General features: G+C 43.9%; 1 protein-coding gene across 1 annotated transcript; it reads right to left on the bottom strand.

Moving 5' to 3' along the window:
• Positions 1–1,217: 1,217 nt before the first annotated feature.
• On the bottom strand, positions 1,218–27,966 carry cenpf (centromere protein F). Its single transcript, XM_022225528.2, has 15 exons — positions 27,810–27,966; positions 22,443–22,643; positions 21,797–22,003; positions 20,884–21,112; positions 20,529–20,650; positions 19,746–19,923; positions 18,549–18,751; positions 17,130–18,316; positions 13,645–16,493; positions 7,860–12,187; positions 7,107–7,283; positions 6,337–6,507; positions 4,495–5,761; positions 3,850–4,079; positions 1,218–3,216 (listed from the first exon to the last, which is right to left on the bottom strand). The coding sequence occupies exons 2-15, from the start codon at positions 22,593–22,595 to the stop codon at positions 3,016–3,018; spliced, it is 11,502 nt and encodes a 3,833-aa protein (XP_022081220.2). The 5' UTR covers positions 22,596–22,643; positions 27,810–27,966; the 3' UTR covers positions 1,218–3,015.

The raw sequence follows: 27,966 nt of genomic DNA, 5'->3' as shown, positions 1-27,966 counted from the left end.
ACAGAGTGTTCTATTCCATCTGTCAATTCTTTCCCTTGCTTGAAAGTGTACATTTAATCATTTGTTTATAAAACGCAAAAATTAATCATGCTGTTAAGGACAAGTGCAATTTCATAAGTACAGGAATTATCGCCCCAAGGACTGATTTGGAACATGGCAACTTCCCGTCGCGATTTTCTACACAACCGAGAGTGGAAAACAGCGACTCGTACTCGCACGTTGTGTAAAACGGAGTAAACACCGAGGCAGCAGTCCCATTCTAAATTGCGGGCAAAATAAAGTGACGAATTAACAAGGCTGAAGATCAGCCTTGATGCGTTTTAACGCAATTCCACTGTATGACCTCCTTGGTTCACGTATTATCTCACTTCAGGGACTTCTTTTAAGACAGTAGGAAAATAATGGTACATGCACTCGTAATCTACATATTAGTCTCGTGTCACACAATACAATAAAGACAAGTCAGACTCGTGGGTTAGGGGCCTGGCCTCGCGTCATTTCCTGTGATTTTCCTCCCAGTGTGAGTTCATTTCCACTCGACTTTCCTGTATTTCTAACGACTTTACTGTATTTCCAACTTTCCCGTATTCCCTAAATGATCAAGTATTCTCAATTCACACTTTAGGAAGAGAAAACAAGAAAGACAGGGAGGAAAAGGTGAATGGACAGGTGTCCCCCCCCCCCGATCTGCTCCTTGAAGCTACCGATTGACGTATTTCACAAGTAAGCAATGACGAGGTTGACGCGAACAACGTGTGCATCCAGTAAACTGCACTTAGTTACACAACACGACCACAGGGCTCGCTTTTGCTGGCGTATATGCACAGTACAGGGATCACGAGTGCCGAGTTCTGCGGTTGGTTCGATTTTTCATCCAATGACTTATGTCACATTCAAGTTGGACATGTCATACAAGTAGTCAATTTCATAACTTCAAAGCGAAAGCGCAACTTCAGAGTTCTGTCATTAAATTGTGCAATACACTGCAGCAGGCCGAACTGACACGCCAGCGCTATAGTCACCGAGAAGCGCCACGCTAAGAGAGCTTTCCTAATGCTACGCCCGCAGCGCCGTCAATTTGGGAAGTTGTGGGGACAGAATTCCATAGAGACGGAGGGAAGAAAACAATTTTTCGTTTGTTTCTCGTCATTACAATGTACCAATATTCATCTCTCTGTGTGAGCACAACACAAATGTTTAAAACGAGAAAATAAAACTTGGACAATCTAGAAAAACTTTTAATAATGAAATGCCTCTCTATAAACCAAAAACTGACATAAAAGTAATTTGCAGGATGGTGGTATTTTCACCGGGCTGAAAACCCGACACGATCCACTAACTAAAGATTCCGCTTGAAAGTCAAGTATATCGTTTACACCAAAAAAAATGTGTATTTTACACAAAAATGAGAGGACAAAATGTACAGGAGTGACAAGTAACAAGATCGCGAGTAAAGCTGTTCCCATTTAACAGCTTTATAAAATTTGGTCTCACTGTATGCGTATTCTGTGACTGTATTCTGAATTTTGTTAGGATGTACATTTGTTAATTTTGAGTTCATTCACAAATAAGAAAAATGACTGAAGCTGATTGTCAAAAGGGATAATGGAAGATCACCTACATGCACTTGAAATGTTACATGTCCAATTTCCATACTAGGCAGTATTGAACTACACAGTATTTTTTTGGAAGCATGATTGGAAGTTTCCTTTTTTCAATGGTTTCTTTGACTAACCCTAACAGTCCCAAATCCTCCAATTTCAATATGATTTTACATACACCCTAGGGGTTAAGGCTAAGCAAAGCAACCACTGATATAAAGTGTTTAAACTGTTTAACAACTAAATAGTACTAATACTTTAATTATTTTTATTGACAAACAACATGTTATAGGAGTAACTATTTGAATTAAAACTAGCATTAAAAACCCCTTAGCCAGCTTACACATTTTCAGGTATTATTGTATGTGAGTCCAACCTTTTAATGTGGTCATTGTGTTTACTGACGAGTTAACTATAGGAATAGCTTATTCAAGGTTGTACATTTATAGCGTGCTTTCAAACTTGTTGGAAGAAGGTGGGACTTACAATGTGAATATCCCACTAAAAAAAAATGGCACCAAACAGCAAAGGCGGATGTGCCATTTTCTGCGTGGTATTTAGTAACATGAGAACTCTTTTCATGTTTGAGTTTTTCACTGCACATTATATCAGTTGGAATTTTATATCCGCAAATCACAGGATCGTTTGTTAGATTTTCAGCGGTGTGCAGTGTCATAATCATTGCTGCACATGTAACATTCTGGTGTCATCATTATGGACTTCAAAAACAGGAATGCAACATTATTTAAAACTTACGCATGTACACAAATTGGCTAACTGCCAACTAAGAATAAGAGCTTAAACATTGTTCCGAGAAAAAAAATAGACATGTAGGGAATCAGTTTGTCGACTCTTCCTGACAACAGTAGCTTGCATGCATTAAGCCCAGGCCTTACCACCTGAACAGGACAGTTTCATTTCTTAGGAATGTTGGGACCGAGCTGTGGGGACAAAAAATTGTCCTCATAAACCCTTTGGTCCTTAAATGTCTACAGGTATACCTACATGTGTGCAGTAACACAACTACGGAACAATGTGTGTTCCTATGATACCAAACATAGAAAATGAAGATAGAACTACGGGAAAATGTATGAAAGACAGAGTTCCACAGTTGGTAAATTTTAAATGATATCCAAAATTTTAACTAGATGCACATTTTCTTTTACAGGGAATTTTCTTATGTACGGCTGAATTTTTCTCTGTTTTTTGAGCTGGAACACTCACCCACAAAATTGACAAAAGGATTCCTTGAACACAAACACTTGGTGACACAGTGCGTTTTAAGCCACTTCTGTAACAAGTCATCCCACGGGCTCTGAGAAATATGGCCACTGAAACGTTTAACAAGAATCAGGCGACAGCATGGCTTCTCATAAAATGCCCGACTCGGAAGTCCTTTCAAGAAAATCTGTGTTCACTGTATTTGGCAGTTCTCCTCCTTGTCATTTTGCCCGGCCACGGTCTGCTGCCTCCTAGGGTGATCTGGGGACTTGTTCAGGCTCAGACGACGCTTGGGCTTGCCGACCTGCCGACGTTTGGCGGCTTCGGTGGTCGTCGTGGTCACCTTCCTGGGACTGTTGGTGATGGTCCCCAAGGCCGCAGGGTTAGGCCCAACCTTTCAGATCAAAAGCCAACAATAGAAAAGGTTGAAGAACTGTTGCAAAGACCAACGACAGATGAGCAAGAGAGAAGCAGGGACCGTAAAGAAATGGCCAAGGAAGGTGTACTCATGTCTCACACAATGCACATGTATTTGAAAACATCATTACAATCACATGTTACAGAATACAAAAGAGCATGTTCCCAAAGTGCTCTGCCTAAATTTTTTTAGGCTGCTTCTCACGTCTGACCATTTTAGTACCATAGTCTAACCATATATAGCACCATTGCTTGTGTACGGTTCTTCAGCATTGAAATCACTGCAAACTATTATTTGTCGATTTACAATTTACTGTCAAAAGTGAAAAATGGCCGAAGCAGTGCCTTGGCATATTCAATTTGTAACAGGTCACACATGTGTACAGCACATCCACTTTGTTCAGAAAAATTAAAACAGACAGATCGATACATATTTTGGTTAGACAAAAACCAGATGGTTTTCATGTCCAACTATTCTTTTATCCTCTAGACAATGTTAATGCTCGGCTCTATGTAAATGTGCAGAGGCAATCTTCTGTTTGCTTAACGCCCAAAACTGACTCAACTGATCCAAAAGTAAGCCTTCAATATCACCTTGTAATGAACCTACCTCGCCTGATAACTGCTGGCTGCGCGTGACCCGGTTCGTCTCGCCCTGCGAGGACGACACTCTGAAGCTGAATCCCGACTGCTGGTTTTGGCTGCTGTCAGCAGGCAGGATGCTGTGTTTGGTTTGCTGCTGCTGATGCTGTGGCTCCACATCCCGTGCTCTGTGGCTACTGCGGGTGGTGGCACGTGTGGCAGTTGGTGGCCTAATTCGACTCCTGGTAAGTCTTCCGGCTAAAACAACACCATCAGAAATCATAAACCTTTCCGTCAACCAAAGGCTACGGCTGACGATTCATTTGCAAATGGAAATAACTGCATCGTCTGTATATCTTTGAAGGAAATATCACTTCACATGGATGCACTATAATGTCTTAATATGCAATTCTCGAGATACAGAAAAATGCAGACAAACATCCAGGCTTGGAAACCAATTTCAAAAATGTTCCATGTCCATTTTGTGTTTTCACAGACTTGGGAAAAAAAAGTCCAGGTAATATCTTCAATAGGTAATACAAGTCAAGTCTCTGATGAAAATCCAACCTTACACCGCTTGACCCTAAGTGAAACAGCCAGAAACTTAGTGACTGTCTTTGCAAATAATAAAATACAGCACAGTTCAAGCCACAAACAATCGTTTGACACTTGCCTCTATTCCTAAGGTCTGCAGGTTGTTCCTTTGATTGGTCTGGCTGACTGCCATCATCACCGCTCTGGTGCCTGGTGCGTTTGGTCTCTGCAGGCTTCACGGGAGTGCTCAGGGGGCGTTTGCCAGTCCGCACGGGCAAGTGGCTGGCGTGGTTATTCGCCGCCCTGTCATTTTGACCAGAGGATTCAGGTTTGTCACCTGAAGGCCTGTCGTCGTTCTTTGGCTCTTTGCTCATGGGCTTCAACGCTGGCTCGTTGGTTGTAAAGTTCGGCTGTACTGCAGGCTCCTTGTTGTTGGAATGCCTCCGCGATGACAGTCTGGTTATCCTTCTGCCAGGACTTGGAGTTTTGGTAGGCTGAACAGCAGCAGCAACTGGTACTGCAGCAGGTGCTGGTAAAACAACAGGTGGTGCCGTTGCTGGCTGAAGCTCAGCTGATGGTTGAGCTTTAGATCGGGCATCACCATTCGGGATTTGATGTTTCGGAAGCAAACCTGATTTACCTGTAGCGTCACTGACTTGGACAGGTACATTTGAGGATGCCTCGGTCGGCTTGATATTATTTGATTTCAATATCTTGGCATCCCTCACCAGTTTGGTCAGAGCCTTGACTTGGCAGGCCAGCGTTTCATTGGTGCCTTCCAGCTTCTGGTTGCGCCTGATCAGCTGCGCCAGCTTCTTCAGGTGCTGGTTGGCTTCCACCTCATTGGTCTGGGCCAGCTCTCTCAGGCTCTCAGCCTCATCTGTCTTCTCTTCCAGCATCCTCCTGAGTTCCTCCACTTCAGGGCTGGTCTCAGCATCGCTTGCTGGTCTCCTAGATCCCGATTTCGTATCTCTCATCTCGGCTTCAATCTCTGCCACGTGATTGTGAAGGCTAGACAGGTCTCTCTCCAGCCGGCGGGCATTGTTCAGGGAGAACTGGAGCTTCCCCTGAAGCGACTCTTTGTCCTTCCGCAGCTCCTCCGAGTTCTTCATCAGCTCCTGCACCCTGGCTTCGCTGTCTTTCAGAGACTGCTCACCAAGCCCTTTTGCCTTTTCCAGGGTTTCCTCCGCTCTGGCACGAGCCGATTTTTCGTCAGCGAGTTGCCCGCGGAGTTTCGTGCACTGTGCCTCCATCTTTTTCAGTGCTTGTTGTTGCTGCTGCCCTGGTGATAGTTCTTGCTCAGCTCTCCTCAGCTTGATACTCATCGTCTTCGTAGCTTGGTTAGTCTTCTCAATAGATAACTTGAGTTCTTCACATTCTAATTTCTTCTTTTGCAGTTTCTCCTCCTACAAACAAGAAACGCGAAAACAACAAGAAAACTGAGGGGACTGAATTGAAGACTACATTCACAGACTTATAAGGATGACGGATCATCTTTAGCAAATTTGCCCACACATGCATCATGCACAGGTTTTGAAAAATGCTTTAGAAGCCTAGGACAAAAGAATCATTTATTACAGTCACTGTATAAACGACATACAGTGCATCAAACCAGACTCTCCTCAAAGTGTATAATTTTGAATAAAGTATCACTGTTAATACTCCCTGAAATACAGTTAAATAATGCATTTGTTGGCAGTTGGGCAGGGCTAATTCATGAATAATACAAATCCCCTTGACTTTTACATCATAAAATCACACCCTCCTGCTTCGCACAATTCCAAGGCGGGTCCAAAATTTTCAGAAAAGGGGGGCAAACTTGGAGGGTCAAATGCAAGAGTACAGTGCAAAGCTCTTACTCATTATGAACACGCAATAGAGCTAGTTTATAATTTGTCATGCATGGGGGAGGGGCTTAGTGCACCCCCCTTTAAAATCCATCATCCCAACTCCCCTCTCAACCATCCTACTCCTGACTGACCTGCTCTTCAGCCTGGGTTTGAAGTCTCTGCAGCTCTTCCCTGGCACTTGCCCAGGATTCTTCTGATTGGTCCTTCTCGACACGCAATGTCTCCAGCAGCTTCTCTATATCCGAGACATTTGTTTTCTCGGTTTCCAGCTTTTCTTCCAGCACTGCAATTTGGTGACCATGCTGTGAATGATAAAGGCAACAAAAGGCACCACTTTAATCCATCGTAAAACAGGGCAGAGATGTGAACTATGAAGTCGCACGGGGCACTTCTGAGGGGAAACTTTAGTGACCTGTTCTGAAGGTTTGCAAGCTGCGCAGTCAGGGATACGTTGTAACAGCATTAACCAATTAGCACTCAGGTTACTTGTGTTTCAGAGTTCATGTAAGTAATCTCTGATGAATCCATACAAACCATACAATGCTACACCTGATCAGAGGGTACAGGGAGTAACAGGCAGGGTGGTAGAGAGCAATATAGAAAATAACGGATTAGTTCTCTTCATGGGAAATCAGAAGCTTGAGGAACATAATGTTGAACTGAACGAAAATGTACAAATGTATCAAAATGAGATGTTTCAGCTAAAATTTGAAAAAATGCAGAGATCTGTGAATCCATCTAAGAGTTGCTCACCTGTATTGAGTTAAATGACTATGTGGGAATGCTTGCCGCATAAGGGTTATTACATGTATGTGCAAGCTTACATCGAGATCAGGGTATACATTCCAGCGGCAGATCTCATACTATATGCAGTGAAAAGCAAAATTAGCTGTCGCCTGACCTCTTCCTGCATGGCAGTGACCTCAATCTTAGACTCCTCCTCCAGCGCCATTAACCTCCGCTCAAATCCTTCAACCTGTGTCCGCAGGTCAGCTTGGAGTCTGAGCAGCTCCTCGTGCTTCGCCTGTAGACTCTTCTCAAGGTCGTTCTTCTCACTGCTGAGAGCTTTAAGCTCCAACTGCATGAGTTGGTCAGATTAAAAAAATACATATATTTTAAAAGCCACTGAATCCCATTCAAATAAGCACTGAACTTTATCACTAGCTATATTTATTTTTGAGAATTTCCTTTGCAACCTTTTTTTTTTTACGACCCGGAGCACATTACAGCCATTTAAAAATTATATTTTAACAAGATTAATCAAAACTGCAAAAAAAATATCCAACATTTCTTTCCATCTGCAGAGTTTTGGAGACTACTACAATTTCATCTAATCTGGGTAGTTATAAGTATTAAGGTACTAATGAACTCAAAGCAGTTACAGATTTCCTGTTGCTTGCGGTACAGGAGTAGGTAATTAGTCATTCTTGCTGACAGGAAAGACATCCTGGAATCCTAATACTTTAGTATTGGCACTGGGAAAGTCACGCTGACCTGACTACTTCAATGTTTATGACTTCTAGTTTTCTATCACAACTTTGTTTGACATTTACGTTCTTTGAAATGTACGGTTGATCATTCAAATGGAATGTGGTCACAGGATGCTGTCACAATTAAAGTTCATCAATTCACGTGTCACTGGTGAAAAAACTACCTTTTTGCTCTCTGTTACTGTATCAAGGTTCATCTTAGCCTCCTCAAGTTCTACAGTCAACACTTCCACTCTTTGAATGGTGCTGTTCTCCATCTCTCGCAGGGCTTCTTCCAGGCTCAGGCATCGTTTATCGCCCTCCTCTAGCTCAGTCCTGAGTTGAGACAGCTTGGCCTCCTTGGTGGTGCTTGACTCTTGTGCTTGCCTGGCAAGTAGCTGCAGTTCTGCTTTCTCTGACACCAGCAGTGAGATTTGTTCCTCCATTGCTTGGGTCTCTGATTGCAGAGTGTTCAACTGAGCTTCCAACTCGGCCTTTTCCGCCTTAAACTGCAGTGTTTTGGACTCAGCAGCATTCAGCTGTTCTTCCATTGCACAGTTCCTGGACTCCTTCTTCTGTAATTGACTGTTCAGGTCCTCCAGTGTACGTGCTATTTCATTGTGTTCATATTCCACTACCTTGACTTGATCGGCCAAGTCCATCCTTTCTGACTTCAAACTTTCGTTCTCTGATGTGACTTGGGCTAGTCTCAGATTCAGGTTTTCAAGTTCTGGCCTCAAAGATGCGAGGGTTTCATCCAGAACCGCCTTCTCACGAGAAATATTTTCAAGCTGCTCGGAATGATAGTGAAGTTGTTCTCGTAGCTCATCTTCTTTGGCCTGAAGATCAGTGGTTGTTTCATGAAATCTTTTGGATATTTCTTCTTTTTCAGACTCCAAAGACTGGATATTTTGAGTGAGGTTAGCAATTTTTTCTTCGGCAGCAGACAACTCTATCAGTTTATCTTGAAGGCTCTCTGTCACATCCCAGTTGTCGCTATTAGCTTCCTCTAGACTTTTCTGTGTAGTTCTCAATGCCTCGGTCAAATCTCCTATCTCTTTTTCTGTTGCCTCCAAAGAAGCTTGAAGGCTTGCAATTTTTGAGTTCTTCTCATTGATGTCTTTTTCGTTCGACTTAATTTCATCTTCAAGTTCTCCCCTTTCCAGTAACTCCTTACTATGATTAGTTTGAATAGAATCCATTATCTCTAAAGTCTGGTTCTTCTCCTGCTGCAGCTGACTGACTCCCAAAGTCAACTGCTCAATCTTCTGTCTGGAGTCAGCTTGCTGGAGACTGAGTTGTGTCTTCAGGTCTGCAGTCTCAATCGTGAGGGTTTGAACCTTGAGATTTATCTCTTGGTTCTCCGCAGCAAGTTCATTCCTCTCTTTGGTGAGGGCATCAAGCTCTTGTTGAATCTCTGAGGTGGAGACAAGCCCCCTCCTCTCTGCTTCCTGCTGTGCAGCTCCCGCATTGGCCACCAATTCCAACAGCTCGGTTATCTTTCTCGCTTGCTCGGCAATAGTTGATTCAAACAGTGCAAGCTGGCATTCCACTTGGCTGCGATCAGTTTCATTGCTGCTTATCTCGTTTTCCAGCCCCTTGCAAGCATCTTTCATCTCTTGTGCTTCTGTCTGCTTCAATATCAATTCCTCTTCTGTCGCCCTCTTCTGTTGCTCCTTCAGTGAAACTTCTTGGGCCAGGTTCTCCAATTCTTTTTCATTATCCTTCAGTCTGATCTGTAATGCTTCCAGCTGTTTTTCCAGGTCAGATTTTTCGAGGAGTGAGGTGGAGAGGGCGTTCTTAACATCCCGAGTCTCTTGCTGTGCTGAAGACACCTTTTCTGTAGAAGACTGCAGAGAAGAAAGCGCTTCCTCCTTTTCAATTTCTAATCTGCCAATCAGAGACTCCTTTTCGTGCAATTTCATTGTCAGAGATTCAACATCACTGTTTGACAATTTGGCCTTTTCTAGATGATCCAATTTGGCAGCACTCTCCTGAGATACCTGCTGTTGGAGATTTCCTATCATTCCCTCAAGATCTTCCATCTTTCTTGACAGGCCGGTATTTTCATCCTGCATTTGTGCCTTCTGCTCCTGGGTCAATTTCAAAGATTCTTGAGCTTCGAGCATCTCTTGGCTAAGGTTTTCGTATTTACTGACCAATTCTTTGTTCTCTGACTGCAGCGATTGAAAAGCACTTGTTCTTTCTCCTGCCTCATCTTGAAGATTGGTACAAATGTCCTGGAGTTTACACACGTCAATTCTCTGAGATTCCATTTCTGTTTCCAAGGATTGCCTGACCTCTTCCATCTGGTCCTTCTGCTTGAGCAGCTCATTTTGCTTGGACTGATAATGCTCCACTTCAGTGGACAGCACCTGCAGCTGGCTGGTGGCATCGTCCAAATCTGCCTGAAGCTTTACCTCGCTTCCTCTTAGCTTCTCTATTTCATCTTTCAGACTCTCATTCTCAACACCCATATCATCCATTCTTGCCTTTTGGTCCTCCGTGGTGAAGCCCTGCAATTCTGCCTCATTCTTCAAGATACTCAGTTGATACTCATGCTCATCCCTTTCCTTCCTTGAAGAATCCAGCTGCTGAAGTAGATCACTTATCCTTCGGTCGGCACGTTCCTTTTCCTCTTGGAAATGCTGAAGCTTTGTTACAAGTTCTTCTTTGACTGCATCTGAAAAATCGTTGCCGTCTGCCACACTCTGCTTCAGTGAGACCACCTCCAGCTCCAGGATGTTTTTACTCTCAAGAAGGTCCTCTGCCTCTCTCTGTGTCATTTCCAGCTTGTGTGACAGACCCTCCTTCCTTTTTTCTAGAAGACTGATCTGATGCTCGAGCTCTTCTCTAACCTGGGAATTCTCCCTGTCAGCAATTGCCAAAGCGTCACGCTGCTCTCGAACCTCTGTCTGCAGGGCCTCGATGCGCTCAATGGAGGCCACCAACTTCTGGTTGCTCTCCGTTTGAGCATTTTTGAGCTGGTGGAGCTCAATGTCTTTTTCTTCAGAGTAGGTCTTCATTTCCACAAGTGTCGTCTCCAGCTGTAACTTCTCTTTCTTCAGACAAGCGAGATCATGTTCCAAAGACTCCCTATGCACTACGGACATTTCCCTTGTCTTGTGTAGGTCTTCTTGCAGCTTAACATTGCACATCTTCTCAGCATCCAGAGCATCTTGATGTTCTTGAGCAAGTGTGTCCAACTTCCTTCTCAATTGCTCTGTCTCATCTCTGTGACTTTTTTCAGCCAGTTCCAGCCTTTCCTCACTTTCTGCGAGAGACTCCAGCAGGCAGGATTTTTCTCCAACAAGTGAAGCTCTCAAGGATTCTATCTGCTGCTCTAAATGCTCACTTAACTCTGTCTTAGTTCTCAGTTGTTCCTCCAGACGAAGCACATCAGCTTCCACAGACTCAATTTTGGCATTCAGTTCCTCTACGACACATGTGGAGGCTTTCTCTTGAAGGGCAAGTCGATCACGGAGTCCATCCACAGCTTCGTTTTGTTCTGTGATTGAGTCATCCTTTCTTGAGATGCTCTGTTTCAGTTGCGATATCTTCTCTCTGAGAGTGTCCATATTCTCTTGCGCTTGGGCTTCACGCTCAATCATCTCAAACTCTTTCCTTTCATGAAGATCTCTGTCAGCTTCCAACTGGGATCTCAGTTGTGCAATTTGACTGATCAGTCCGTCTATCTTATGGTTGTCTTCCATGTGCTGCTGCTGAGCCACCCTCATTTCGGTCTCCAACTGCTCGAGCTGTTCTCTAATGGCTCCAACCTCACTCTTACACTGTGCTCTGAGGGCTTCAATGTCTTGATCCTTCTCCTTAACTGTTTCCTCTTCAGTTTTAAGAGCACTGTGGGTTAGTTCAAAACTTTCCCTGAGCTGGGCCAACTCTGTTTGAAGGTGGCCAACCTCCTTCCTTTTCTCCGCCAGCTCTTTCTTGTAGTCCCTCTGGCTGTTAGAGAGTTGGTCCTCTGTGTCTTCAAGGTGTGATTTCATTTCCTCAATTTCAGCCTCCTTCTCGGCCAAAGTTTGCTCCAAGTCACAAATCTGATTTCCCTGCTTGATTATGGTCTTCTCCTGTTCATCAGCTTTCTGCGTAAGAGCTTTGAAATCTGTACCTAAGGACTCCTTTGAAGCTTCTAAGGTGGAGACACACTCCCTGGAAGCTTTCAGAGATGTCTCGGCCTCTCTTAGCCTACTCTCTGTTTCACTTATCAGAGCTTCCGTCAAGGCCTGCTTCTGTGTCAGCTCCTTGATCAAGAGGTCCTGATTTTCTTTTTCAAGTGCTGCAGTCTCTTGGAAGTGACAGCGATTATTTTCTTCTTCAGAGAGCTTCATATTCATCTGCTGGAGAGCTTCTTGGGTTGATTCAAGCTCATTTTGAAGATGTTGCACTTTTTCTTTCAGGGTTGCTGTGGTTGCTGTTGAGTTGGTCAGCTGCTCCCTCATATCCAGCTGAAGTTTTTCCAGCATTTCTTTGGCTAGTTGCTCTTCTTTAGAAACATCTGCACAGGAAGGAAATAAGAAATGACCAAGGATGTGTGTGAAAGGCATACAAATTGATCACAAGCCCTGAACTATCAAGGCTCTTTTAAACAAGAGAAACAATTTTTAAAGAACTTGTTGGTTTTGATTATGACAAGCATTTGTTTATGTGGGCTGAACAAAAGATGAAAGAAATCCAAAATAATCAATAAAATTCGGGCAATCAACTTCGAATTTTTCAGAAGCTTGTCAAATTTATGGAAACCACAAAAGTTGTGACAGGAAATCAGGCCATCTTCACAATCTACTATTGGTACACTGACGAGGTGTAATGCAGAAGCACTCAAATACGAAGATTTTCTGATTTTATAGTCTGGTCTTTTCTGACTCTACAAGTTTACTGCAATAAGTTAAACAGGAATCAAGTTAAAAGATCAAGGTTATGTACTTTGATTAATATGTACGGGGTTCATACACCCTTGTGAAAAAAATATTCCAGGACTTTTCCAACACTTAATTCTGGTTCTGGCAGTGACAACTTGACCACGAGGTAGGCCTACACACAGCTGGCGATCATAAAAAAAATAAACTTCCCCTAGTCCGTTCAATGTTAAGGACAAATGTTCGTCACAGTCACAGTTTTACTTTTATATTGAGTTTTATTAGTTTATAATGACTGGGAATATTTAATTACGTATAAAATAAAGTACATAAATTTAATAGAGAATGATTTCATAATTGTAGCCACAACAGACAGTTCACCATGGAGCTACAAAAAACGAAAGTAAAATTTGACTACAAAAATGTTTAGTAATGATATCCTTGGTGCCCTGCGCATGCAAAATAGAAAGAGTCACATTGTGGGAACCACCCATTTGCTCATAGCGCTGCGTGCAGTGCGGATGTGTTTTTGAGTATGTAGACCCCGCATGTTGAATAACGTACAACTGTACTGCGCCATGCAAAGGCGACAATGTATGCGGGGACGGTCACAGTTTATTAGATTGTTTTTGTCTCATTTTAAATATTGATTTTACTGTAATTTCCAGGAATTTCCAGGACTTCTTTAAAACCTAAAGCATTTTCCAGGACTTTCCAAGATGGGTATAAAATTCCAGGATTTTCCAGGTTTTCCAGGAGGCGTGCGAACCCTATAAGTACCAACATGTATGTTTGGGTGCAGCTGTGTAGGCATTGTTAAAATACATGTATTTGTAGAGTTTTTTTTTTTTTTCCCCAATTTTTTTCTTCCTCAGATTTTTTCTCGTACCTGATGGTCAAAAACGTCAATTCTGCACCCATGATCAAAACCACAGCTTGGTTACTCTGAGCTTTGTTAGGTTCAATTTGTATTCCACATGTATCGAGCCATCCTTCAGCATATGTATCTTTCACAGGGGACTTGATTACCACATGCCTGATTTAAGGTAGCATGGGTTTCTACATTTTCTTTGAAAAAAAAATACAGAATTCATACCCGTCAGTTTTGTAACAGTCTCGTCATAGGTTGACTGTAAAGAGCTGAGCTTGCTTGTGAGTGACTGCACTGTAGTGTCTAGCGCTTTCTTCTCTGTCTCAAAGTCCGCACTTTCTTGTTGCAAGGCTGATTTGGTTTCCTCCAGCTCCTCCCTTAAGTTCTGACTGGTTTGGACGAGTGCATCTTTGTGGCCGACAACTGCATCAAACTCTTGCTTCAGCTCCTCGTGGCTGGACGTAAGTTCCCCGTGACGTTGCTGCAGCTGCTCGCATTTCTCGTTTGTCACATTAAACTGCTCTGTGAGGCTGCTCAGATCCTCCACTGTGTTCTCAAGGGTGAAATGTGCCTTTTGGAGTTCACCCTCCAGGCTGCATACCTGCTCTTCAAGTGTTTTAGTTTCCCGTCTTAAATCATCAGTTATACTCTCGGCCGTCTCCAAAGATGCTTTGATTTCCTTTTCCTTCTCAGCCAATGCTTGCTCAAGGGAGGTCTTGGCAGCATCCAGCTCCTGTGCGTTCCTCTGAAGCTCCTCTAAGTCCAGGGTGAGGCAAGAGATGCGAGTCTCCTGCTGCTTGCATGTCTGCTGCTTCTGCTCCAGCTTCTCAAGCATCTCTTGACGAGCACGCTCACGGTCTTCCACATCCATCTGGCTGACCTCAAGTTTGGACAGCAGGGTATTCATCTCTTGGGTCATCTTGACGACGGATGCTTCATGCTCTTCTGTTTTGAGAGACAGCTTGCTCTGCAAATCTCTTAGCTGTTCCATATTAGATTCAACAGTGCGTTGCCCGTCCTCAAGCAGAGTGTCTCTTTTTTCAAGTTCTCTGGCCAACCGGATGGACTTTTCCTCCAAGGTACTGACCAAAGATGTCTTCTCTTCAAGATTGGATTGCAAGCAATTCAAGGTCTGTTTCTGATTTTCCACCTGGATGTTCAATGACTCAATTTCCTTGTCTTTGTTCTCCATTTCAGACACGTTGGCTTGGAACTTGGTTTTCAGAGCTTCACTTACTTCTGTGAGTGAAGTAAAGTCATTCTCTCTTTCACTGAGCTCCGTCCTCAGGTTCTTCAGAACTTCCTGTTGGTTTGACTCCCTTTGCTCAACCTTTGCAAGCCCCTGTTGAAGGCTTTCCCTTTCTTTACTGATAACTTCCATGTCATCCTGGGCCTTGGAGAGTTCCATCTTGTAGTCGCCAATGATGAAGTCACTTTGCTCCTTGGCTTCCTCCAGGGCTTTGATGGTGCTCTCCATCTGTCCCAACTGTTCGGTGTAAGCCTGCATGCAGTCATCCTTGTCGTCGATGTCCATCTGGATCAGGTCCAGGCGACCTTGCATTCTCTGGTTCTCTTCCTTGGTTGTTGTCAGTTCATCTTTAGTTTGCTGAAGCTCCCCCTCTGTGGCATGATGAAGATCCTTGGTCTTCTCCAGCATTACTTCCAAGTCGGAGACTTGGTCCTTGAGTGCTGCCACTTCTGAAAGTAGGGAAGCAGTGGTAGTTTCATGTTCATGCTTACACGTGTCATGTTCTCTCTCAAGACTTTCTATTTGGGCCTCTTTTTGAAGGACGACCGCTGCACTCTGGCTTAATTTTTCCGTCAGACTTGAATTTGATGCCTCCAGATCTTGTAAAGACATCGTCTTCTCAGATATAGTCTGATCAAACATTTGCTGCAGCTCTTCAATCTCTTTGTTCTTCTTCTGGAGGAGTGATTCCATACTCTGCAGTTGTTCTTGGCTGGAGTCACATCTGTCCTGGACAACAGAGTAGGACATTCTCAGGAGACCAAGCTTCTTTTCGCTATCACAGAATTTTTCCTGTAACTGAATGAATTCCGTCTCTGCTGATTGTTTTTGTGAAGAGAGTTCATCTACAAGCACTTGTTTCTGTTTCAGTGCAATCTCACTTTGCTCAGACTGGCTTAACATATCTGCTTTTAAGTTTTCAAGCTGATCTTCTGTGTTTCTTAGATCACCAGACAGTTTGTCAAAACTGGTCTGCAGGTGGTGCAGTTCAGCTTCCACGGAGCAAAGTTTGGTATCTTTTTCCCGTAAGAGTTCTAGATGATCCGTGGCATGTTGTTGGAGTGTCTCCACTGTTTTCTGGGCTGAGGTCTCAATTTGTTCAAGCTTCTGGACCTTCTCCTGGAGCGAGAGAACTTCTGTTTCGGCTTTTTTAGCCTTGCTCATCATTTCCTCGAGATTTGACTCCTTGTTAGCAATGACTGCTTCTGCGTGATCACACTTCTCCATCAAGGCTGCTTTTTCCTCTTCCGACCTTGTAAGGGATGCCTCGAATGCTTTGGTGGATTCATCAAGTCTGGAGGTCAGTTCCAACACCTCCGTCGTCAGCTGCTTTACATCTTCATCCTTTCTAGACAGCATCTCTTTTGTAGAGTCCAGCTCCTCTTGTGAGGCATTCAGGTCGCGCTGAGCAGCAGACGAGGTCTTCAGTGCATTGTCCAAATCAAGCTTAGCGTTACTGAGCTCCTTCTGGGCAAGGCTGAGCTCAGCTGCAATCTCCGACGCTTCCCTGGAGCTTGCTTCAGCAGTTGCTCTCGCATTCTCAACATCAGACTCGGCCTTTTCAAGTTGTTGTTCCAACTGCTCCACCTTATTTTCCAGGTGACTCAGCTTCTCCACAAGGTCAGAGATTTCTTTCGACTGCTCACTGATCCTTGCTTCAGTTCCTGTAAGCTTTGCCTTGAGTGCAGCCACAGCAGCTTGGTGTTTTTCCTCAGACTGCTGGAGCTGTGTTTTTGCGCTGTCCAGTTCCTTTCTCAGCGACTGCAGAAACTCTTCCGTGTCTGCTGCAGCTTTGTTCAGTTCAAGTTCAACCTTCTTGGCATCTCTGAAAGAGAGAATGAATGTTGTAATATTAGCCAAGAATAGTCAGAGTAGACCCAAAGTGGTTTAACCTTAAAAGTCCCAAATCCTCCAAGTTCAATGGATTTTACATACATCCTAGGGGATTAGGGTTGAATGTTTTGAACACAACCATGTTTTACACTAAACAAAATGCATGCAGTTAAGATTTGGTACATCTTTTTTTCTTGTTGCCAAAAGTTCTAGGCGAAAAGAAATATCCTCATGATACATTTCAACATTCAATAACAGTGTGTTTGTTATCGATATAGCATGCACAAGTTACAATGTAACTACATGTAGATTCTTTACAATAAAATCTCTACTGAGAAGTGAAAAACTGTGGTTTGACAAAAGTTCAAAAGTATGAAAACAGTTAACCTACAAAATTACACTGAAACACCAAGTAACATATTTCATTTTAATATGCTTAAACGGGGGGATTCAGCAGGCATTTACTCAAGGAAGTCACAACTGAAATATATACTTTTTAAATTAAGCACATTTTGGTGTAAAGGTCTAGCATCACATCTTTATTTGAACGCTCATGTTGTATGAAAACCAGCAGAACTATAAGTGATTCAATGAAATGGCCTAAGATGTTTTCTATACAGGTACTTACTGTTCAGCTTTCTTGGCCTGTTTCAAGTCCCCTTCAGCTCTGTGCAACCGCTCTCTTAGTTTTTCAACCTCAGACTCTGATTTGTCAAGCCTATCTAGCAGATCGGTTACCTCTGTTCCCCTGGCATCCGCCATTTCACAAGCTTTCTTGTAGTCGGACAGGAGACTGCTGTTCTCCAGACGAAGGTTGCCCAGCAACATCTTCTCACTCTCCTGCTCTTGCAAGATGCTGGCGAGCTCGGACCTGACGGATTCTACCTCACATTTTGATGCCTTCAGATGGTCTTCCAGCTCTGTAATCCTGTTGTCCCTCTCCTCAACTTGTCTGCTGTGCTGGGTTTGAGCATCTTTAGCTCTCTCCACTGTTTCCATCATACTGTTATTCTGCTGCTTCAGCGTGGAAACCTCTCTCTTCAATCCGTCAATCTCTCTGCCACTGCCATCTACCAGTTGTTGGAGCTTCTGCTTAGCATCTTCTGACACTGTTCGCTGTTGTGTCAACGTCTGAATCTCGTGCTCTCGTTTCTGGACTAAATCTTGCGCAGAGGAATGCTTGGTCTCCACAGCCGACAACTGCAGTTTCAAATTTTCCGCGATGTTGTTGAGTTCCTTCATGCGGTTGTCGGACTTGGCACTGAAGGTGTCCAGTTCGGTCTCCTTCTGCTGCATCTTCCCTTGCAGATCGTTCACGAGGCCCTCGTTGTGCTGGCACTCTCGTTTCAACTGCGCCACCTGGCTCTCGAGATTGGTGATCTTGCAGCTGCCTTGGTCGAGCTTGCAGAGCAAATTCTCCTTCTCTCTGGTGAGATCAGCAAGTGTCTTCTCCAGCTGAGCAACTGTTTTTTCGTGCGAATTGACACTCTGGTCGGCTCTGTCAAGTTGCTGCTTGAGCTCCCCCTTCTCCCTCTCCATTTTCTGGGCAGCGAACTGAGCTTTCTCAAACTGCGACTGCAGCACACTGCGCTCGGACGTCAGCTTGTTGATCTCCTGTTGGTGCTTGTTAGTGGCATCTTTGAATTCTTTGTCAAGACTGGTGACGAGCTGTGCCTGCTGGGACAGTTCTTGCTTGTGCTGTTTCTCTCGCTCCTTGAAGCGCTGCTCTTGTGAATTGCGGGCAGCCTCGGCATTGTGGCGTTGGCATTCCAACTCCTGCACCGTCTGCTTGGATTTCCTTTCCAATTCTTCCAGCTGTAATGTAAAAATAACAGAAATAATGAACTCAAGACGAAGAACCGGGCTGACATGGAATGCTCTTTCTATGGGAAATATTTCATTTACATCTGTGCAACTTCATTTTGTATTATATAAAACTTGAATATTTGAATGGTGAAGCATCAAAGAGTCAAAGACAAAAGCTCAAATGTACAAACATCCGATCTGAATTATGATCCTCCCGGTTATGATTTTTGAAATGATTTACCTTTGCAGTGGCCTTGTCCAGCTGGCTTCTCAAGGTATTTGTCTCGTCCAGCTGTTTGTTGAATGCAGCTTCCTTCTCTGCTAGAGCTTTCCGGACTTCCGCCAGCTGTTTCTCACTGTCTGCTGCCTGGCTTCGTAGGTTGTTCAGCTCCTTGTCTTTGGCCTGCAGCTGCAACTCTAACTTGTGCTTCGCTTGGCTGAGGTCTGCGAGAGAAAAGTAATTTCAATGCAGTCTCGTTTTAAAATCTTCCGTTTGAAAAGAATTGGTGAGTTCTCAGAAAAGACTGCACTGACGTCGGATGTCAGCACTCTATCAACGTTACTGTGTTTAGTTATTTAACATATCAACAGGATTCAGCATATCGGTGTTTTGTTGAGATTGACTAATATCGCACATTTACTTGCTAAAGCATGATGTAGACATGCAAAACTGTAAATTCCACCACACATTACATTTTATCTCTCTGTTAAAACAGTTGTGGCTGACCAGTAAATGTAACCGATTAAATAAAGGGAAAGACAAGCTTACTGTTAGACTAGCACACATGCAGAACCTGATAAGTCAACTATAGGTTGGATGTTACTGGGACAATGAACAGCTCTTAGCCTCCTTGGAATTGCAGTGGCACATCCACTGAATGACACTTAAGGTCCATCTGCCCTCCCACTGAAACCACATAATGGTTGTATTTACTTCCATCAACTTGATAAGTCTTGAAGGTTTGCATGGTGAATAGGTACAATAGAAAGTAGGTTTGCGGTAGCACCATGGACGTATCTCTTTTGTGAGTATTTGCGCTTCTCCTGATGACGAGCAGAGCATACTGCTCGAAACGTCGAGTACCACTGGTTCTTTTCAGAACCGCAAATACTCACAAAAGAGATACGTCCATGGTGCTACCGCAAACCTACTTTCTATTGTTCCATCAACTTGTTACTCATAGACAGGAAGCCACAACCCTGAGGATCCTCTCCAACCGCGCAAGATTTTTCTTTTCTCAGGTTTTTCCATCAATCCTGTGGTGCATTTCGTTGGTTTCACCATGAAGTGACATGTAGGATAGTTTTGGAGCAGCCCAAAGTCACGCACCGTCCACACACGCGATACGTCAGTTCGTGGAGTGGCTACTATCCGAGATACGTCACTTCGTAGTGCACCTGACGATTTTAACCCCACGCTAAGGTGCATGCAAGCTACCTTCATTCTGTTTCTTCAGGTCACGGACGGTCTTCTCCATGTCGAGCAGTGCATGCTTGTTAGTCAGCTCATCATTTGAGGATGGTGTGGCGACCTTCTTAGGGGGCTTAGCAGGGCTGTCAAAGCTCATCAGGTCAGCGGTAGGTTGCTCCTTTGGTGGAACGACGGTGTTGCTCGTCTACAATGAGTGGATTGTGAATTACAAGGAAATTTCCTGAATCCTGAAAAATCCTTCACTGTGTAGATAACTCATTGCAATTTCTTTGGACTTCAATTTTCAAGAAGCACCAAGCCCTATGTAAAGTATTAGTGGTTAGGCTATACCTTCAGATTTTGATGGATCTGAGAGGGTTAGGGTTGACTTCACAAAACTAGTCATTTTTTTTCTGCTTTGAAAATTTCTCATACCTCATGGATTCTCCAAAATGTCCCACTCAATTTTTTTAAGGATCTGAGTTGGTTAAAGTTTCACGAAACTGCCAGAATCTAAGAGATTATGTCAAACACAAATGTGGACAGAGGGAGTTCAGTTGATGTAGGATCCTTATTTCCAGCTTTTGCTTCTTACAACAGAATTGACTTCCAGAAAATATGAAATAATCATTTCTGTTCCATTTGTAACACTTCAAACGTCACACATGAGCAGTGTCAGCCTAAAAAGAAAAAATAGTGGCTTCAGTTTATGTAACAAAACTGAGACTTGCCGTCCACGCTTGTCTAGAAATAAATAGCTTATTACCAAAAGACCCCATGCTCTCCAGCTCAAATCCTCTGAAATCCTACCTTGGTCTGAGCTAGAAGCTCTTCAAGCTCTTTGACGCGGGCGATCTCTCTCATCTTGGCAGCCTCCATATCTTTAAGTTGCTGCTTCATGGACGTGTATTCATCCTCGCTTGCTGAGCTCCCTATTAAATAAAAAATAAATGCTCCATAGCAACGATGCATATGCTGTTTACCTTGACTTCAGTGCAAACGACTATCAAGTACAAATTGACAGAACCAATCTAGCGTAAACAAACATTCACCGTAAACCTATTTTAAACAACACAACATGGAATGATGCTTGTGCAGATGTGCGAACTTTAAGCATTGAAAATTTTAACTTCCCTGTCCTATCAAAACTGCACCCCAAGCGCACCTTGAGACGAGGAGCTGAAGTTGCGGTGCCTGCCCTCCTGTATGTCCAGCTTGTCCCGCAGCTGGGACGACTCCTTCTGCAGGGCCTTGACGCGGCTGTTCTGGCTCTCCAGCCGGTGCTGCTGCTGGGAGTAAGTCTCCTGCAGCCGGGTGTGGTCGGCACTCAGCTTCTCCATCCTCTGGAGGCAGGCGTTGTGCTCCAGCTGCACCCTCTCCAGTTCGTTCTTCACCTGTGTGATGAGGAAAAAACGGCAGACCGCTGCGTAAACAGTAGCCGCTGTGGCTCACGACACCTGTATCTGCTCCGAACCTCGAACAAGAGGGGGGCATGTCTCTTCAAAGCAGTAATAGTCCTTTGGTAGGAACGCACATGCATCACATGCATGCTCAGGTGTGTGCGCATTTGGCGTGGGACACAAGGAACATGTGCAACCAACTCCTGTTTGAACGTCCTGTCTTTATTTGTGCACCAGCTACGAGCGTACCAGCGTGGCCTGAAAAAGATTTCCACAGTTTGTCTTTTCTCTGCCATTATTAGGGTGCTGTTTGGCTCAGAATAAAAGGTATTTTTTTCACATCTCAGATTGACCTCCATCTTTGGGCTTCATCCTCAATTCAACAACCAGTTGTGAGCATTTACTGTAAACGATAAAAAGGCAACTGATCCGAGCCTTGGCCTCATATTAAATAAGCGGATGTTCCAACGACAGAAAGTAAGCAATTTTGAGCCTTAAAACGGCCTCAACTCAAAAAACAATTTCATAAATTGAAGTATTAAGTTGAGGATGGAGACAAAGCCAAGATTCTGAAACCCCAACATTTCTAGTGCAGGGTGCCTTTATAAAGAAAAAAGTACCCACCCCTCATATCTAACCCACAGTGCATGGAACCAAGGTCTTGACAGTTTGGCCTACCTGCACAGCTCGGTTAGTCTCCACCTCCAGCTGTTGTTGACTGTGAGACAGTTTGCCTTCAAGACAAGACACTAGTGTCTCCTTAGCCTGTAGGTCATGCATGACCTTCTCCCGCTTGCGTTCCAGCTCCTGGCATGTCTCCGCCAGGTTCTGGTTGTCTCGCTTCAGTGTGCCCTGCACGTTCTTTTCTTCTTCCGTTTTCCGAAGCTGCATGGAAATGGAGGTTAATGCATGATGTGACGCACAATGACATATAAAGACAGCAGGAGAGCATTTTTTTCCCATCAGGTGAGCACATTGCTTTGTGACTTAGTTGTTTACAGCTTATATGCCCTACCTGTACTCAATATCAACAAACAGGGGAAATAAATCACAGGAATTAAAGCAAAATGGTGCGAGAAGCGGAACCGAAGGAACTCAAAAGCAGCCATCTTGAAGTCAATGAAAGCAGTGTACATGTAGTTGTATACTACAATACACCGGGCCCCTTTTGCCACTTACATGAGGAAATGCACAGCAGAGAACCATTCACAGATGATGGACAATGCATAACGCATGGGCTGGTATCATAGCCTAATTTGATTAAGCATTAATTCTTCATGCTGAGCGCATTTGCCTTTCTCTGATCAGGTTAACTTAATCTGACCTGCTTCTGGTAAGCAGCCTCTAGGCTCTCCAGCTGGAACTGCTTCTGCTTGTGCTCCTTGCTGAGACGCTCCAACTTGGTCTCCATCTCCCGGATCTTCTGCAGCGCCTTGGCCGGGAGGCCGTCTTTCCACTCGTCCACTACCCAGCTCATGGTGAATTTTTAGTAGGCAGCTGATTACATGCGTATGTGTACATGCACCTGTAATGGATTGAAACACAACAAACCCCCGTGTGTGTGTGATACAATTACTACAAGCACAATTGCACGTGCACGGCAAGGATAATACCATCTTCTATCCTTCCACGCATCCACTATCACACTGACTATACATGTGGGTTATGTACGCAGCCGATTACATACACATGTACATGTACCTACGGGCGGACTGACACACTCAACACATCTAAAGGTGTGGGTGATACTATCACCAGACAAAATATATCAAACATTACTTATCTTGTTTTCGTTTAAAAAAGATGATTTGTAGAATTTTAGTGACACGGACTGGGCATACATGTACATGAAAAGTTGTCCTTTAGTGCCAGCACCTTTTTATTCCCAGTACCTCATATTTCAAAAAATCACTGTGGTATCCCTGGTAACGAGAGAGCAGATCAGATCGTTAAACTAGCTACTAAGAAAAATATTGCAGACCACTGTATCCCCCATCTGGACAGCAAAATCATACACATCCTCAAACAAAAGCTGAAGGAAAAATGGGCCGAAACAATCCCAAAATTATATCCTGTAAAGAACATCAGGTTTGAGCCTTCTTTTTCTTTACCAACTGGGAGATGAAACGTCATCAAGAGGTCATCATGCATAGACTACCCCTTGGAGTATGTAAAAGCCTCAAGAAATTCCTATATCACACTGGTAAACACCCAGGTGGACATTGCAAAGTATGTGCGTGCACGGACGACGTCGAACACTCCTAAAATGCAGCAAATGCATCCCACAAAGACGAACACTTCAACAATCATTAGGCCTCACTTATACACAAATGAACCTTACATATCTTCTCACACAAAAATAACACAGTTGCCATATCCTGAAATACATCCAAGAATGCCACATCAGTATTTAATCTTTTTTTTATCCTGCAGGGGACGAGAGCTGTGAGCGGTTGGCTGGGCATAGCGTCACAATGTAATCATCACCTGTAGGTGTTGCGAACCTGCAAATCAACCGGTGGGGTCCGGACCCTTAAACTGCATGGGACACAGTCCGGCTTACAGGACTTTCTGTGACACTTTGTAACTGGAGGATCGCAAGCACTCCCCTTCCCTGATCATTTTGGCCAGTGAAGTTCTTCATCATTTCTACTGCGTACCAGCCTACCGGTACCTTGCACCTACGTGTACAGTTATCCAGCTTTTCGCGACTCTGATATGACTGCGCCATCCATCTTGTGTATACGATTGCCCTTTTCTGTTAATGGCATAAAGAGTGCACGCATGCGCTATACATGTATGTGCCATGAACACACCAACCAACTAACCTTCAACAATTCAAACTGGAAATCGTTTGTTTCATTTTTAGCACAAAGCATGTCACGAAATTTCCAAAACCATTTTATTTCACTGTACATCAACCAGCGTGACCAAGCTGACTGGGGATCAAATCTGATGCATCATGACTTTAGCTTTATGACCTAACCAAGGTACATGTATGACTGGTGAGTGCAAACTGGACACCAGCAAAAGTCTTCATGAAATAATGTGCAAGTTCACAACTTGGACTGGCTCAATAAGCCTTTTGCTAGTTAAATTTGAATAAAATCTGGTACACTGAGTTATCTGATTCCACATAAACATAATGATTTGAATTCCCCAGACTAAAGACACTGTTGCTATACCTTGTGATTTGGGGCAAACTTTTGCATGGCAACTACCATCTCTGGAATTGACTGGTCCCTTTGTGCCTTTCTTATCCATAGACAACAGCGTATTGAGGAAAGGCGTCTCTTTTATGTAACTAAGGAAAAGCTTGCCCCAAATCACGAGGTATACTGTAGTGTAGCAACAGTGTCTTTTTGTATGGAGAACAGGGTTTCCCCTGGGGTACTGATACGTGTGAGGTGGTCAGACAAATGTGGCTAAAATTCTAGTGCCCGAAACAAAAGTGAGTGTTTTCGGAAAGGCTCAAAATAAAATCTATATAGTCTAATAGTACATTTACTCCTAATTTTGCCTCTATAATAAACATATTCTGTGCCCTTCTTTACCTTTCTGAATGATTTGAAACTGATCTATTTCAAAATATCTAAATTATCTTTGTCTATTCTAAGTGTAAGGTGGTAAAATTCAACAGAAAAGCCTGAGGTGGTCACTAAAATCAGTGAGGTGGACCATCTCACACTTGAATAGGCAGGGGAAACCCTGATGAAAAATTCAAATTATTATATTCCCGTGAACTTAGAGAACTCGGTATAGGCCGACCTGTGTGTTAACAGCTCATTTCGCTTTTTTCAAGAAGTAAGCAGGAGGTCGTGGGTTCGAGTCCCACCCGAGTAAGCTTGTGACTTTTTCGCATGTTCTCGGACAAGCACTGAGCATACAGTGTTTATTAATAATATATGCAATGGGTAAGGGCAAACCCTGTTATATAAGCTCATTTCTCATTATCTACATGAACAGTATAGGTAGGCAGGCACAGGCAGGCACAACAGTAACTGACGATAATGGTAAGTGCTTCACTCACATCGTCCTTAACAAATGTTAAACATGATGTTGGCTCATGTTTCAGTTTGAACATGCTGACAACATCAAGAAAGTGAAGCATGTTGACAGGTTGAAGGTTATTTGCCTAACTCCTGCTGACCATCACTCAACATGCTCAAGTGAAATGAATAATGCATATCCTACCGTTATTGCCATGGTCTGTTGTCACCCCTCGTCAAACAAAATATTCCAGGACCTTTTTCCTCAGGGTGGGGATCGTGTTGCAGAATAACTAGCCCTACTGAACATGCTGAAGGACTTGGTCTTGGAACCAAGACTTGGCTGTGGCTTGAAATCAAACATAGGGCGATTTGACTAGTACTTCGAAAAAAGGACTTGTGACTTGCCTAGCGCCGGTGCTTGGACCAAATTGACTTGTGACTTGACTTTGGCCCCACTAGTGTGGCACAGACTCTCGCTGCAACCGCTGCAACCTTACCCACACAATTTGCGTGTCAGCGTAGTGAACAAGTTTGGCGCACCCTCTTATAATTCTAGGCGCAATTTTTTTTGCACACAGCGATGATCCTTAGCCTCTCCACTTTCTTAGCGCCATTTATTGAATGATTTCATACAAGTTGTTCTGGTACATTCCAGTCTTTTTGCCTTCACCCATTCAATCTCACAGACTCGCTCTCACAGTCGCCATCTTTAAAATAAGGTCGTTGAACATTACATCACTTGACCCCTCAAGAAATTGCACCCACGATGATAAGTGGGTGCGCCGGAATGTTCGATACGCCGACACAAAATTGCGTAGACGGATGTGTGGCTAAGGATAAATCAGGAGTGATCCGTGCCACACTAGGGGGGCTAGTGACTGGAGTGCCTTGTGACTTGGCTTAGCCTGCACTAAAGGGGATCAGGTCAACTCGGACCCAAACCAACTCGGACCCATTCCAACTCGGACCCATGCTAACTCGGACCCAGGACCAACTCGGACCCACGCCAACTCGGACCCAATACTAACTCGGACCCACGACCATCTCGGACCCACAACCAACTCGGACCCACGCCAACTCGGACCCACGCCGTTTCGGACCCAACTCGAGTCAACTCGGACCCACTGTGTCTTATGGTTGCATTACACCAAATACGCGCCCGTAGACCGAAATAGCGCTGACTCTTGAACCTCACGAAGAGGTTGGCCTTCATTTTTTCGTTGGAAATTCAAGATTATGGACAGATCGATGACTTTTCGTTTCAATTTTATGAATATTTAATATGAATCGCCTTTTCCCGAAGATACCCCCCTAATAGTAGTAAAACTATGCGCTCATATGAATGTAGCCGCCTGCCTCTATCCAAAATAGGCCCGCATTGTGGGGCTTTTTGTGAAAGAAATACTCTGAACCGGAAACATCAATCCCAAATTCGGGACTTATATAAATAATTCTATGATCCCTCGTGATTATGGCACGTCTTATTGTAGAAAATAAGAAACCGTGGGATCACAAAATGTTAATAATGAGCTCGCGAGCAGACATACGACGCTTCAAAACCGTCTCCAAGTTTAAGCCAATAGGAAATATTCCACATTTTATTTTAAAATGATTTGATTTGTGTTGTTCGAAATTACCAACCTATTTGCGTTATTTGGACAGTCAGTTAAGGCCTGTATGGATGAATTCCTCCATCTGCCTAAATCTTGCCGGTATTGGGGTGGGGAGGGAATGGGGCAAGGTGGAAGTGTAAGACTTGCCAGGCCAAAAAAAATTGAAAAGTGAGGTGGGGGATAACACCATTATACACTATAAAAGGTCAATGTTCGTGACATTGATGTATATCTGCAGTATCTGTTGTACGTATGCAGCATCTCTTATGTACATCAGAAGGGCCTATCTTTGGCTTTTTATTGCAACAAAAAACTTTGGGGGCTGTTTGGTGAAAGTTCATTCGATTTCTACGGTGATCTGGATCTGGACAACGGAGAGATTCTGGGAAGCCTGTGCCACTGTCTCCCTGCATAACGTGTAGAGAGGATGTTACAGCTTGGCAGCATGCTTTGCAAAAGTCATTTACCAAATGCTAAAATGTAAAAGTGGACAAAATAAAAATTTTCAACAAGTTAATCATGCTCCTGGGGTTGGGTCCGAGTTGACTCAGGGTGGGTCCGAGTTGGTCGTGGGTCTGAGTTAGCATTGGGTCTGAGTTGGTTGTGGGTCCGAGTTGGTCGTGGGTCCGAGTTAGTATTGGGGCCGATTTGACATGGGTCCGAGTTGGTCGTGGGACCGAGTTGGCATGGGTCCGAGTTGGCATGGGTCCCAGCAGTTGGTTTGGGTCCGAGTTGACTCGAAACCCACTAAAGTAACTCACAGGCATGACATGCAGACTTGCAAAAATTGACTTGCTTGGCCACCTAGCCCCTCTGCGATCATCGTGAATGTTTTCATTCCTCCAATGCTATCATCATTACTTCGCGCCAAAATGCCGATCATGCCAATGGGGCAAACTGGTGGATGGAATCGAACTGCACGAATGGCACGGGGGTGACATCCTGTCCTGACATGTCTAATCAACACAAGACAGCTGGGCGTTCGGTGGAGCGAAAACAGTCAGCATGCCTGGTGAGAAAATGCCTCACAGTCAAATATTACCTAGATAAAAAGCAGAATTACATCGAACCTTTAAGGATTCTTACCGTCATTGAAACAGCAGTAAACGTAAAATCTAGAAATCAATCATTCCAATGGCCAACGAATCAACAGAGGACGGATTTTTCCAAGTCAACCTGCATGCGATGCAGTAAACGACCGCCTCGTCGGTACTCGCTCCGCTTCAAAAACTGCGCACATGAA

Source organism: Acanthaster planci, linkage group LG01 (assembly GCF_054643075.1).
Source record: "Acanthaster planci isolate LZ-2023a linkage group LG01, COTS_SCS, whole genome shotgun sequence".
NCBI lineage: Eukaryota > Metazoa > Echinodermata > Asteroidea > Valvatida > Acanthasteridae > Acanthaster > Acanthaster planci.
The sequence above is the reverse complement of the archived record's forward strand: the minus strand, read 5'-3'. Positions and strand labels throughout refer to the sequence as shown.